Raw genomic sequence first — 13,421 nt, 5'->3', positions numbered from 1 at the left:
ACTGACATAATAGATTGGTGGCCTCATTTGTTGACCACTGACATCACATGATAGATGGGTGGTCTCATTTGTTGACCACTGACATCACATGATAGATGGGTGGCCTCATTTGTTGACCACTGACATCACATGATAGATGGGTGGCCCCATTTGTTGACCACTGAAATAATAGATGGGTGGCCTCATTTGTTGACCACTGACATGATTGATGGGTGGCCTCATTTGTTGACCACTGACATGATAGATGGGTGACCTCATTTGTTGACCACTGACATGATAAATGGGTGGCCTCAATTGTTGACCACTGACATGATAGATGGGTGGCCTCATTTGTTGACCACTGACATGATAGATGGGTGGCCTCATTTGTTGACCACTGACATCACATGATAGATGGGTGGCCTCATTTGTTGACCACTGACATGATAGATGGGTGGCCTCATTTGTTGACCACTGACATGATTGATGGGTGGCCTCATTTGTTGACCACTGACATCACATGATAGATGGGTGGCCTCATTTGTTGACCACTGACATAATAGATGGGTGGCCTCATTTGTTGACCACTGACATCACATGATAGATTGGTGGCCTCATTTGTTGACCACTGACATGATAGATGGGTGGCCTCATTATTTGACCACTGACATGATAGATGGGTGGCCTCATTTGTTTACCACTGACATGATAGATGGGTGGCCTCATTTGTTGACCACTGACATCACATGATAGATGGCTGGCCTCATTTGTTGACCACTGACATGATAGATGGGTGGCCCCATTTGTTGACCACTGACATAATAGATGGGTGGCCTCATTTGTTGATCACTGAAATGATAGATGGAAGGCCTCATTTGTTGACCACTGACATGATAGATGGGTGGCCTCATTTGTTGACCACTGACATCATATGATAGATGGGTGGCCTCATTTGTTGACCACTGACATGATAGATGGGTGGCCTCATTTGTTGACCACTGACATGATAAATGGGTGGCCTCATTTGTTGACCACTGACATCATATGATAGATGGGTGGCCTCATTATTTGACCACTGACATCACATGACAGATGGGTGGCCTCAATCGTTGACCACTGACATGATAGATGGGTGGCCTCATTATTTGACCACTGACATGAAAGATGGGTGGCCTCATTTGTTGACCACTAACACATCACATGATAGATGGGTGGCCTCATTTGTTGACCACCGACATTACATGATAGATGGCTGGCCTCATTCTAGCTAATTTGTTTACTCTATTAAAACATATACTAACCTTAAAAACGAAACTGTTTCATTCCTAAGGCAGAGTCATAGCTATGGGGAGGGGTAGGACAGGGGCTTGGGTACTCCTAACTGGATAATAAAAAAGAAAAGCTCATTTTAGCTGCATTATTGAATAACAAATACACAGTGTGGCGTAGCGAGGTCGGGTGTCACCTTCCCAGGGACAAACTTTCAAATTTTCGATTTGCACCCCCCCCCCCTCAAACTTTCGATTTGCACCCCCCCCCCCTCAAGTTTTCGATTTGCACCCCCCCCCCCCGTCGAGTTTTCGATTTGCACACCCCCCCCCTCAAACTTTCGATTTGCACCCCCCCCCCCCCCTCGAGTTTTTCTCTATATATTTTGCTATTTTTTGCCTTGGTGTCACCCCCCTAAATGGTGTCACCCGGTGCGGTCCGCACCCCCCGCCTCCCCCTCGCTACGCCCCTGCAAATACACCTTTAGAAAATAGACTGCTAATTAGCATAACTGACTGATTTGTTTTCTACATCACTGGTCTGACACAAAAATAAAAACTGTCAAGGGAGTGTGTGTGAAGATTTTTGTCAAGGTGAATAATTATATAATACAGTTCTTTCGAGTGATAAAATAGGATGCTAGGCCTCTGTGGCAAACAGAGTTTCTTCGAGGCATCTCTTCGGGGGGGGACGGGGGGACGGGACTAAGACCCCCCCCCCCCAAAAATTTTACTGCCCCCCCCCCCCCAACGAAATGAAATTTATATAATTTATATAGAAAATATATACTTTTAACAGTGTCCACCCCCCCCCCCCCCCCCCCCGAAGAAAGTTTACCGCCCCCTCAAAAATTTCAAGTGCCCCCCCCCCGGAGAAAAAAGTCTGGAAGAAACACTGGTGGCAAAGAAGTATAGTGGGCTAGACATGACCGTGGTCATACATACAAATAGCCTACAAACAGTGATAAAGAGATTCTAAATATGGACACTTGATATTTAAAGTTTGTTTCAATGTTTCAGAAACTACCCCGACAAAAAAGATTTTCGGTCTTATTTATATATATATATATATATATATATATATATATATATATATATATATATATATATATATGTTTAATATAGTCCTTCCTACTTAACAAGTCAGTCAAAAGAATATGAAGCATGAAAGCTTTGTATCTGTAATGGTTTCTCGCCATTTTTTAAAATAATAATTAAGAGAAGTAATTGCTTTTTAATTTGCTTAGAGCAAATCAATTAAAAGTTTCTTAAGAGCACACATATTTGACTTTTTAAAAAAAGGGAAGTAAGTCATGGAAGCTGTTTGAACTGTTGCCTATCTTTCACACTTCAACTCATGTAGTCTATATATTTTTTTCCTTTACGAAAAAGCGTGTTTTAGCTACTGTAGAACATCACTATTGTAGTAGATCTGTTTGTTTTGTTACAAGAAAATTATTTTTTTAACTATAAAAAAATTGATTATTGTCGGCATGCCCCCCTCTCTCTCCGCAATGGAACTGCCCTGAGTTTTACCTTTGTAGTCTACTGTACTCAAACTTTTGTACGACCCATATCTACAGGAGATGATTTATGTGCACTTTTGCACAGTAGCCTACGTAGAATCTAGACATTACCAATATTTTTTGTTGTAACATACGAACTACGGGTTCTCTCCCTTGTTAAAATTCAATCCGATCAAAGAAAATTTCCCATGAAAATTCTAATCGAATTTTATTTATTCTTTTTATATTAAAAATATTAGTCATATAAATGTCACAACTATTATTAAAAGACTATACTTAGCTTGATGTGCATTGGTTTTTACATGTAAACTTGGTGGTGTAAAATATAAGCAGGTCGATGTCGTCTCACAGTCCGAGATAGAAATGACGTGAACAACAGTTCACTTGTTGAAAAAAAAATACCATTGTATGCCAAGGGAGTTATCCCCTTGTTGTTTACATACAAACTATTTAGATCTACTTGCCAAGTGGTCTTTTTTTAGAATTCAGTCTTTGCCTAATATAATTCTTTTTTCCATAAATAAAATAACATTTACATTTTCCCATAAAAACAGTTCTTCCTTAGCTTTGCTGAGAAAAACAAGTATGATCGAGTATTGTGTTTGTGATACAACGATAAATTACTTTAAATAGTGCTATCGCGTATTTTGGATACTATTGCACTGTATGACATAAAGGCGTCGCTAGGGGTGCGGACACTTTTTTTTAATATTTAAAAAGTAGTAAACAGGATCCATAACTACACCGTTGACGACACCCCAAGGGAGACAATACGTTTGAAGATACCTATCAATAGCTTACATCAAGTAATTCTAGCCGACACTGGTAAAAGTATATATTTTCTAAATCAGTGTTTCTTCCAGACTTTTTTCTCCAGAGGGGGGGGGGGGCGGACACACTGGTAAAAGTATATATTTTCTATATAAATTTCTAGTTCGTGGGGGGGTACACATTCTTCGGGGGTCTCCGCCCCCCGCCCCCCCCCCCCCCCCCCCCGAAGAGATGCACGGAAGAAAGACTGTTCTATATAAATCCCATTTCCTTCGGGGGTGGTAGACTCCCCCCCCCCCCCCCCCCAGAGATGCCTGGAAGAAAATCTGATAACCAAATAGAGAGCCACCAGGAAATAAAGAGGTGACAATAAAAATACATGTTTAAAACCTGTTGTGAACCGAAAGATACCCAGCTCACTACGCATTAACTGTTCAGTGATCTGAATGGAAAACTACTGCGGTAGAAAATTTTCGGGGGGGCTTCCTCCCCCCCCCCCCCGAAGAGATGCCTGGAAGAAACTCTGCCACCGGCTTCCACTCCCATGAGTGAGCACGGCTGCGCGTGGGACGACCACCAAAATGCCCTTTTTTAAAAACTGTTTAACGAAGTTTGTATTGTGGAAGGATTTTGATGTACACGCCCATGATTTAGTCGATTTTGCGGTCAAGTAGATCTATCGCTAAATAGATTTTTATATCATTACAAAGTTTATTTTAACAAAGTAATGCATTTTATAAAGATTTCGACCGCAGTTTAGTAACTATATAAAATAAATGAACATTTAAAATGCGATTTAATTTTTTTATGTAAAATAAGTACATCAACAAATATAACTGTTTCCGGGTTAAATAATGGTGATTGACCTTTTAGACTTTTACTTAGCCTTATTATTTATATTTTGGAAATCTGAAAAAAAAAGAAAATTGAGACGAGGCCTCCGATTCTCTAAATCTATAATCTATAGATATATTAGTAAGTTCAAGATCAACTGTTGGTGCTAGACCTACACGTTTTAACTATAACTAATTGTAACTATCCAATTGAAATTTATCACTGGTCTGATTCACTTCACTTGACTTCACCATTAAATTAATAATTCAACTTTCAGCACACAACATCGACTCATGATCATTGTTGTTGAGTTGAGTGAGAGGGCAACTTGAGGGCTACCCTACCCACTCTGAATACTGACTCAGTAACAGTAATTTATTCAACGCTTTGCTTTGCGTACACTTTAAGCTGAGTGTACTTAGTACTTATTAAAACATAACCAAAGCTTACAAAATACTACAAAAATGTTACTAAGGAAAACTCAATTTTTTGGAACCTAGGCTGCCTAGGCAATATTTGGGTAAAATCATGATATAGCGTCGGAAATTATATGATAATGTTTGTTGAGTTTTGGTAACATTCGTTACTGTAAACCATAGTTTATTTGACTGTTGAAATAAAAATAGCGAAGTGCATTAAATTAATGTTTTAACTTAATTTAATGTTTAATTGACAGAAAATTAGCAACAATTACTAAATCTAAATATTATTAATAGTAATTGGGTGAGTATTTAAAATGCAACTGAAACTGAAATCAATCCTTGCACATTTTTAAACATTAGGGTAAAGGAGGGCGTTAAGAGCCACACTTTTTAGCACCTGTACATTTTTAAAGATTTCTACTAATCTAAGAATTTTTTAGTATTGAAAATATGGCAAAATTATTCTAACATATCTTACACAATATAAAAATAATAACAAAGTCTATTAAGTATACTTTAAATGGGTTTAATTGAACATTTATTGTCATACCCCCAAAATCAGCATTTGGGGTGAAAGGAGCCGGGCAGTGGGGTAATAAGTATTATCTCCTAGTTTAGACTAACTCCGCAATAAAAATAATTAATTTCTAACCCCAAAATAGTTAATGCTGTGTACACACACTTTAACTGATACTAGCTATCACTAGGCCCCAATGGGCCCAGTCTACAATTGATACAATTGCTGGTGTACATAGGGCCTAAAGTCTAGTAGTTTACAGTAGGCACATTAGTATGCCTAGTGTGTAGCTAGTATGCTAGTGTGTAGCTGTCCAGAGTTAACATTCTTGTATGTAAAAAGGGGTGGTACTAACTAATCTGCCTTAATGCTTTCCCCTGATAAGCCATGTGTGCTATACATTACATAACATGACATGGAGGTGAGAAATGTTGAGGGGAGAGCAGTGGTACTGGTTTCCCCTTTGTTCTCCTTGCTGGACCCTGAGGGCCATAAATTACATAAGGAGATGCTATCTCTGGTTGGCTGAGATCTAAGAACTTAGTCCATGTTACCTACAAAGAGATGAAGTTTTATGGTGGGTTAGATACAGGTGGGGTCTGGCTATCATGGAGGTGAGAAATTGTGAGGGGAGAGCAGTGGTATTGATTTCTCTTTGGTCTCCACCCTGCTAGACCATGAAGGTCATATATTACATAACGTGCCACCCCAGACTGTCTGAGATCTGTAACTGTAATCCATGTTACCTACAAAGAGATGAAGTTTTATGGTGGGCCAGAAACTGGTGGGGGCTGGGTATCATGGAGGTAAGAAATTGTAAGGGGGGAGCAGTGGTATTAATGTGTCTGTTTACTTCCCTGCTGGACTATGAGGGTCATAAATTACATAACATACCACCCCAGATTGGCTGAGACCTAAGAACATTTATTCCTGTTACCTACAAAGAGATTTGAAGTTTTATGGTTGGTTAGAAACAGGTGGGGGCTGAGTCGGCTGTATTGCCCCTTAGGGGTAATAAGTATGTGTACCGTTTTAAAAATTACCTGGCTAACATCAGATGGCTGAATTTTTACTTTTTAGCAGGTTAGAATTGTATTTCTATCATTTAGACACAAGTCTGTTTAACAATTAATACATTTTGTGTTAACTATTCCTATACCCGTGTCATATTCAGTGGTCTAATAAATGAGAAACTCGCACATAGGGTTTCAAGAGCCACATAACAGTATCTGTTATAACTTTTCTAAACAGGCAAGCTAGTGAACAAAATTAATGTATTCATGAAGATTTAGTTATTATCTAACAAATAAAACCATTATGGTAATGATCAGTCCAGTTTTACTCTGATAATGATAAAAACTTTATAGCATGGTAAAATGGGACAAATGTCGGCCATTTTGTTTTGGCACCAATAATCACTGTGCAAAAAAAAATTCACCAAAATAAAACTATTCTAGCCATAGCTATAAAAATAGTGTTAAAATGTACAACAACCAATGCTCTAATACAGGAACAAAGAATGGGCTTGAAAAACTCATTTGGTTTATTACAAAGTGAAGTTTCCCAAGTTATGTCTATTTGGAAAAAAAGTTCACAAAATGGTTTTATGGAGATGAGAAATTTTAGGGAAAGAGCAGTGGGATTAAATCCTGTCTCATCCTCTCCCTATTGGACTAAGTGGGTCATAAATTACATAAAATGAATCCTCTGCTTCTCTGTTATCAAAGAACAACAGTGGTTGTTACCTCAGAAGTAGATTAGTAGTGTTATTGGGGGTTTTGTGGGGGTGGGGTGTTGATTGGGGCTTAATACCACACGGCTCTTAACGCCCTCCTTTACCCTATGTATTAAAAATAATATGGCGGCAAATAAATGATGGTTTACAGTATTTCCGGTGGTTTCCGGAACGGCTCGACAGAATTCACCATGGTTTTACTGTTTTTTACTGCTGTACAGTTCCAGAATAATATCCGACACTATATAATGATTTTACCAATATTTGTTTTTATTTTGGGAATTTTATCAAAACTTGAGAAAAATCCCAATTTGATATGCCTAGCAAGTAGCTAGATTTGAATCTATAGTATTAATAAATGTGTCTAATTTAACTGTTTGCTTTACTTGAAAATTGTATTTGTGTTAAGATTTTATTAGGTATTGGTAAAATATGAACGCCATGTATTATTTCAAATATCTTTCATGCCTGGTTATAATAATTTTTGTGAACTCAAAGTGACCCCAAAAGTAAAAAAGTGTCATCACCACAATTTCAAATAGCAATTGCCCAAGCTATGACATATGCTGATATCTAAGCCATGTAGGGAGTTTTCTCCCTGTAACATAACAACTTACAAGAGCCGGTAATCACACAAGTGTAAACAACCATGTAACTGAAACATGTCTTGCAATTTTTGTCTCGTTATTTCATTGAAACTTTTTAATACTTATTTACAATTTTGAAGTTCTGCTTTTTTTTTTACCTACAAAACATATCATTTATCTGTTGTTTCTATTCATTGTACTGTACTCAGTTCTAAACTAATTAAAACACAAATTCATAAAAACAAAGAAGACAAGAAGTACATAAAGGTTTTTTCCTAATATTTGTTTATGTCTTTTGGTTGTTTTAATTAAATACTCTCAACTGTAGGTGAACTTGAAGTGGTGAATAAATTACAAATAGTATTAGTGTAATACTAGGCCCTATACTTTGTTTCAATAATTAACTATTTCCAATCTACTCACTCAGTCTACACTATATACTCAGTCTACTGTTCTGTAACAATTTAGTAACCTAATACTCCTTTCTATAGATTCTATTATTGTGGCATTATTGGACACTTGTATAAGTAAGTTAATATAAATCCATATCCCCTATTAAAATTCTTAAGGCCATTTAACTATCTGTAACCTATCCTTAGTTTACTTGGTAACATCCACTTTTTTAAAGAAAGATTCCATTATATATTATTTGGGCATTATATTTATTATCAGACATTATCTACCACTGAAACAAAGCCCTTAATTTGTAGATTTACACACATTTTGTATTTTTTTCACAGAGATCAAAAACTGGATTCGACTATCTAGAACTATATCACTTTATGATGACATAGATCAAACTAATATTTTAGTTGCAACTAAAACTATAAATTAAAATGGGGTTTGAAGTTGAAGAAATCCCAATAATTGAACTGAACATGATGGACAAGAGGAAATACTTTCCTCTTACACTGGCAAGTGGACTGACCATTCGGAGTATATTGTATCCATTCATGCTCATCAAAACTAGGCTGCAGATTCAGAAAGGACGCACAGTTTATAGAGGAACTTTTGATGCTTTTATACAGATATCCCGCATGGAAGGTGCATCTGGTCTTTACCGTGGATTCTGGGTAAGTTCCATATTTTTATATCTGACTTCAGAAATATATCTATTAAAATATCACACTGACATTAATTGGCTGATATCAAGTTTAGCTGACAAGTGCAGACAAGTGTTATAATACTTTAGGTGATGAAAATACTTTTTTCCAAATAGCTGTCATGCCTTCAGCTGTTCCCATCTATGGCCTATATATCCACTTATGAGGGTACTAGACACTATCTGCTTGAAACTCATGGGGTTACAGATAACAGGATACGTTCATTTGTTGGTAAGATTTTTACATTAATCTCAGCATTTCATGGTGATAATTGCAAACTTTTTTACAAAAAATTGTAGATTTGAAATCGGAATCACATGGTTAAGTTCAACTTATTAAATATCTAAAATTGAAATGTAATTAAAACTGCCATCTAGACTAGACCTATTCATACTCTGACAATGAGAAAACCTGCATATATATATGTTTTATATATTATATCTGTTGACTATAATTAACTACACAAAGTCAGGGAAAGGTTAAATCCTTACTTGAGCTTTATTTCTAATTTAAAGGTGATGTGTTCTAAGGGTCTTTTTATGTACTTTAGTTGCAATCATGCAAATAGACCAAAGTTGTTGTTAATGTAGTATGTTGAGCCAAAAAAAAGTGTTTTATCTGTAGTTGTATTTACTTTGAATACTAACAACTAAATAATGCATCATCAGTTTCCCTTCACCACTCATCTATATATATAATTCTCTTCTGGGATCAGTTAGAAAAAAATAATAATCATTTAAAAAGTTTTAAAAAACCCACGTTTTCTGATTGAACTAAAAAGTAGAAAATAAATGTTATACATCACAATAATGCAAGCGATCACTCTACTATAAGCGATCAAAAACGTGGGGCGCCGTGATTTTCTTACAGTTTCTAATACTATTGACTTTTATTAGGGAGCTTGTAGTCTTTGTCTGTTTGTTTGCATTAAAATCTCGTAAAAGTTGTATAGCATTAAAGTCTCGTAAAAAGACAACTCGTAAAAAACACGTTGTGTGAATACGTTACTGACTAGAACACATAGATTTGAACCCGCGCCGAGTGGGATAGCAATCGTGTGCCCAACCACTCGACCATATCGTCTCCCCCATACTGGCCACCAGTTGTTACGTTCTGGTTGTTTGTACACAAACACTGCGTGAACACTAGTCAGTAAGCAAAAAGAGGGAGAGTCCCGAACCTTGTTTTCATCAAATTACAGTTACTGGGTTATGTCCCTTTTCCCCCACGTTTTTGTACAATTATATAGCGGCCTAAAATGATCAATAAAATGTTTCCATGGATCAATTTAGTAATAATAACAATTGAATATTCTATGGTCATCGGAAACAAAGCTTCCCTGAAAATTTTCAGCGCGCTAGCTAACCGGGAAGTGCCCGAAATTTCGATCGCAAGATTTGATTAGAGAACCAAACAGACGCGAAAGCAAGTTAAAGAAAACGTGGGAACAAGCTGCAAGCGCGCCTTTGCAATCCCCTCTCTTCCTCTCTATCACTACCACCCCCACCCCACCCCCACAAGATCTGGTGAGCGGTGTTCACTCTGTTTACATTTTACAATCATAGAGACGGGTTTGGTGACGGCTATTAGGGGCAGATAATTTAGTTTGAAACGATTTTAAACTTAGAGGAGGTAACTAAGAGGAGGCTGCTTTCACGTGGGGGGGGGGGGGGGGTAGTGTTTTTAAGCAAATATTTTCAATGGCAGCATTATAAATTACTGAAAAGTAGAAAAAAAAACAACTAAATAGCTGCATATGATACGCAGCGGGTCGGCTCGTATCATAGATTAAACAATAAACATTGTCTTTCAAGGTGGTGGATTAGCATCAATAACAGGACAAACATTAGCAGTTCCAATTGATATCGTTACACAACACCTGATGTTAATGGGGAGAAGGAATCCTGCCAAAGGTAGTGTTGTTTCTAAAATATCTGTAGCTGCAAATGTTGAAACCACAGCATAGAGCAAACAAAAATCTCTGACTTCCCATTTTATTTCTGTTAGCGTCGGGTCAATCAACATTCCCAGGCACTGACAAGAGAGCCCAGCAAAAAGTCTCATCGCTACAACATTTTCATTTATCTGAATCTGATGCTCGATCTCGCTTTGGTGCTGTACGAGCGATTGTTAGAGTCATCTATAAGCAAGATGGTCTGCTAGGTTTTTACAAAGGTTACTTCATCTCATTAGCATGCTTTGCCCCTAACAGCGCATTGTGGTGGTTCTTTTATGATTCTTATTCAGGTAAGTTTATTTTTATACTTGCAATAAAAACTTTAAAAGTATGTTTCTACATTATAAAACTAATAAAAAATATGTAAAAAAAATGTGCAAGAATCTTTGATTGAACTTTGATCCCCAGTTCTGTTTGCCAGTGTTACTCCTGTCTTCATTCCACGGTTGGCAATCCAAGTTGTGGCAGCTCCACTCAGTGGCATTAGCTCAGCTCTCTTAACTAATCCCCTAGATGTGATTCGTGCTAGGATTCAGGTACTTTCAGTCTTTACTCAATGGGCATTATTTACGTATTGTGATTAAGCCATTGAAGCCATATTGATGAAGTCCATTAATTGTATTGTGATTAAGCCATTGAAACCATATTGATGAAGTCCATTGATTGTATTGAACAGGTTGAAGGCACCAAGCTGGGGGAGACTGTCAAATTGTTGTGGAAGGAAGAAGGAATATGGATCATCACTAAAGGCCTGTCAGCACGTCTAGTTCAGTCTGTCACTTTCTCTTTTTTTATCATTTTAGGATATGAAACCATTAAAAGATGGAGCATTCTAGATGAGTATAAAGATAAAGTGCGATGGTAGCAGACTTAGGCTGTAAATAGTTTTAGCCCACTTTTTAATCTTCAGAAATTTTATGGAAAGACAGGATTTTTTTAAAAATTCCAAAGTTGTAAATAAACTGCAGCTTTTATACCGAGGCAACCAGCCACAATAACAAGCTTTTAACTACCAACCTATACTAGACATTGTCAAACTGATCTGAGTGAAACGTATCAGTTATTTTCATTTGGATCACCACAGCAGAGTTTATTTAATACTTGATGTCTTCCTGATTTTGGTTTATAGCACTTTATTTACCTAGTTTAAAGATGTTCATCTGAAATGAAATCACTTTAAAGGTGATATTTTTGTACATGGTAGCAGTGAGTATTGTCCCATTTCTTTACATCATGAAACTTAGATCTGCTAACTTGAAAACTTAGCCTTGAAATGAGCATTTTTTGATGAAGCATAAAGTCTTGATATTAAAAGTATTTACTTGATGTCATTTAGTGCCAGCCACTCTGGTTTGTGCTCAACAGAAGCTCTTTCTGCAGAAATCTGTATTGTGAAGTAGAGCTGGTCTTGTTGTAGAAGTACTTATGTTAATCAGCTTTACTACTGTTTCCCCTGTTTAATCTGCTAATTGATTAAAAAAGGATAACTCTTTCCCATATAGCCAGGATTTTTAAAAATGTTGATTTTTTTTTTTCACAATTTGTACTGAATATTTTTTTAAATTGTATCATATGATGGACGTTTCGAAACTAAGTCATCTAAAAAAAATCACTGAATAAGGTATGCAATGTTTGTAGTCATTTTTGAGGTAAATAAAACTTAAAATCTTTAACCACAGGTAAGTCAATGACATGATCTCTATTGAAATCAGGTTAAGCCTGATTTTCTCTAAACTAGGTCATATTTATTGATTGATTTTATTCTCTGTAAACATGCACCGTAAAGCAAATTGTTATTATGTTTAATGTCATTTTATGTAATTCTCTGTATACTGGCATCAAATATTGACTCAGGTATTGAAGCATAAACTTTTTTAGTGAATCATCTTCTGTAATATAATATGGTAAAGTATTTATTAAAACATTAACTCGCAGTAACTCATACATATAAAAGACATTTTTAAACATTCAGTTTGTTTTATAAGTAATATTCATGCATGGATTTCAGTTAGTATTTTTTTTAAATGTATTTTAAGTAATATTTGGCTCACTATTTTAAAAACTTTGCTCTAAAAAATTTTTGAAAGTTATCAATTAACAGTTTAAAATAATTTGTAAAATCAAAAGTCTGTGATATATTTGAATTGTACATGAAGACGAGTTTCTTTTATTGTTGTGCAGAGATGCATCAGTTCTTGTCTTATCAGTTCTTGTCTGTTAAAACTTATATGTAAAAGTATTTCGTCATGTCTATCTGTAAAAACTTAAAATATATGATGTATGTGTTAATGATAAAATATCTCATTGATTTTGTTAACAACTTATAATGGAGAATGTAAATGAAAATTTGTTATAAAAAAATAATTGAACAAGCCTTGTTATCAAATTATTATTTGTATAAATGTATGTAAGGAAGTTTTCTTTCCTTTCTGTGTGATGTTTTATGATCTTTATGTTCTTCCTGTGTAGGTATAAGTAACAAGTGACGACTGGGTAGTTTGATCATGGGAACTGGGTGTCAGGCTTAAGGAAATTGATGATGTAATGATAAAAAGAATGATGCAATACCTCAATTTAAAAAAATGCACCAGAAAATGTTTATCAAATATTCTAGATTAAAAATGTCTGATTTGTTTAAATGTAGTTTTATAGTACCTATATTTTGTTTTTAATATTAATAATACATTTTTTTAAAAACACGAGCTATTTCACTGGAATGGTT

The 13,421-nt window shown here is 36.0% G+C and overlaps 1 protein-coding gene across 3 annotated transcripts; it reads left to right on the top strand.

Moving 5' to 3' along the window:
- Nucleotides 1-4,406: 4,406 nt before the first annotated feature.
- On the top strand, nucleotides 4,407-13,187 carry LOC131928443 (solute carrier family 25 member 44). 3 transcript variants are annotated; one of them, XM_059284483.1, is made up of 7 exons: nucleotides 4,407-4,519; nucleotides 8,380-8,712; nucleotides 8,859-8,973; nucleotides 10,557-10,655; nucleotides 10,750-10,989; nucleotides 11,108-11,235; nucleotides 11,376-13,187. In XM_059284483.1, the coding sequence occupies exons 2-7, from the start codon at nucleotides 8,476-8,478 to the stop codon at nucleotides 11,562-11,564; spliced, it is 1,008 nt and encodes a 335-aa protein (XP_059140466.1). In that variant the 5' UTR covers nucleotides 4,407-4,519; nucleotides 8,380-8,475; the 3' UTR covers nucleotides 11,565-13,187. The 3 variants fall into 3 exon arrangements, with proteins under 3 accessions (XP_059140466.1, XP_059140467.1, XP_059140468.1); XM_059284484.1 differs by lacking the exon at nucleotides 4,407-4,519 and adding an exon at nucleotides 4,660-4,742; XM_059284485.1 differs by lacking the exon at nucleotides 4,407-4,519 and adding an exon at nucleotides 7,331-7,677.
- Nucleotides 13,188-13,421: the final 234 nt, after the last annotated feature.

Source organism: Physella acuta, unplaced genomic scaffold (genome assembly GCF_028476545.2).
Source record: "Physella acuta isolate Inbredline_101_S28 unplaced genomic scaffold, ASM2847654v3 ptg001503l, whole genome shotgun sequence".
NCBI classification, from domain to species: Eukaryota; Metazoa; Mollusca; class Gastropoda; family Physidae; genus Physella; species Physella acuta.
Note: the sequence above shows the minus strand (reverse complement) of the source record. Positions and strands in the feature narration are given on the sequence as shown.

Coding starts and splice junctions, on each gene's coding strand:
- LOC131928443 (XM_059284483.1), top strand. CDS start 8,476: ATGGGGTTTGAAGTTGAAGAAATCCCAATAATTGAACTGAACATGATG. Junction 8,974..10,556: donor CAGGATACGTTCATTTGTTG/GTAAGATTTTTA, acceptor TTGTCTTTCAAG/GTGGTGGATTAGCATCAATA. Junction 10,656..10,749: donor GAGAAGGAATCCTGCCAAAG/GTAGTGTTGTTT, acceptor TATTTCTGTTAG/CGTCGGGTCAATCAACATTC.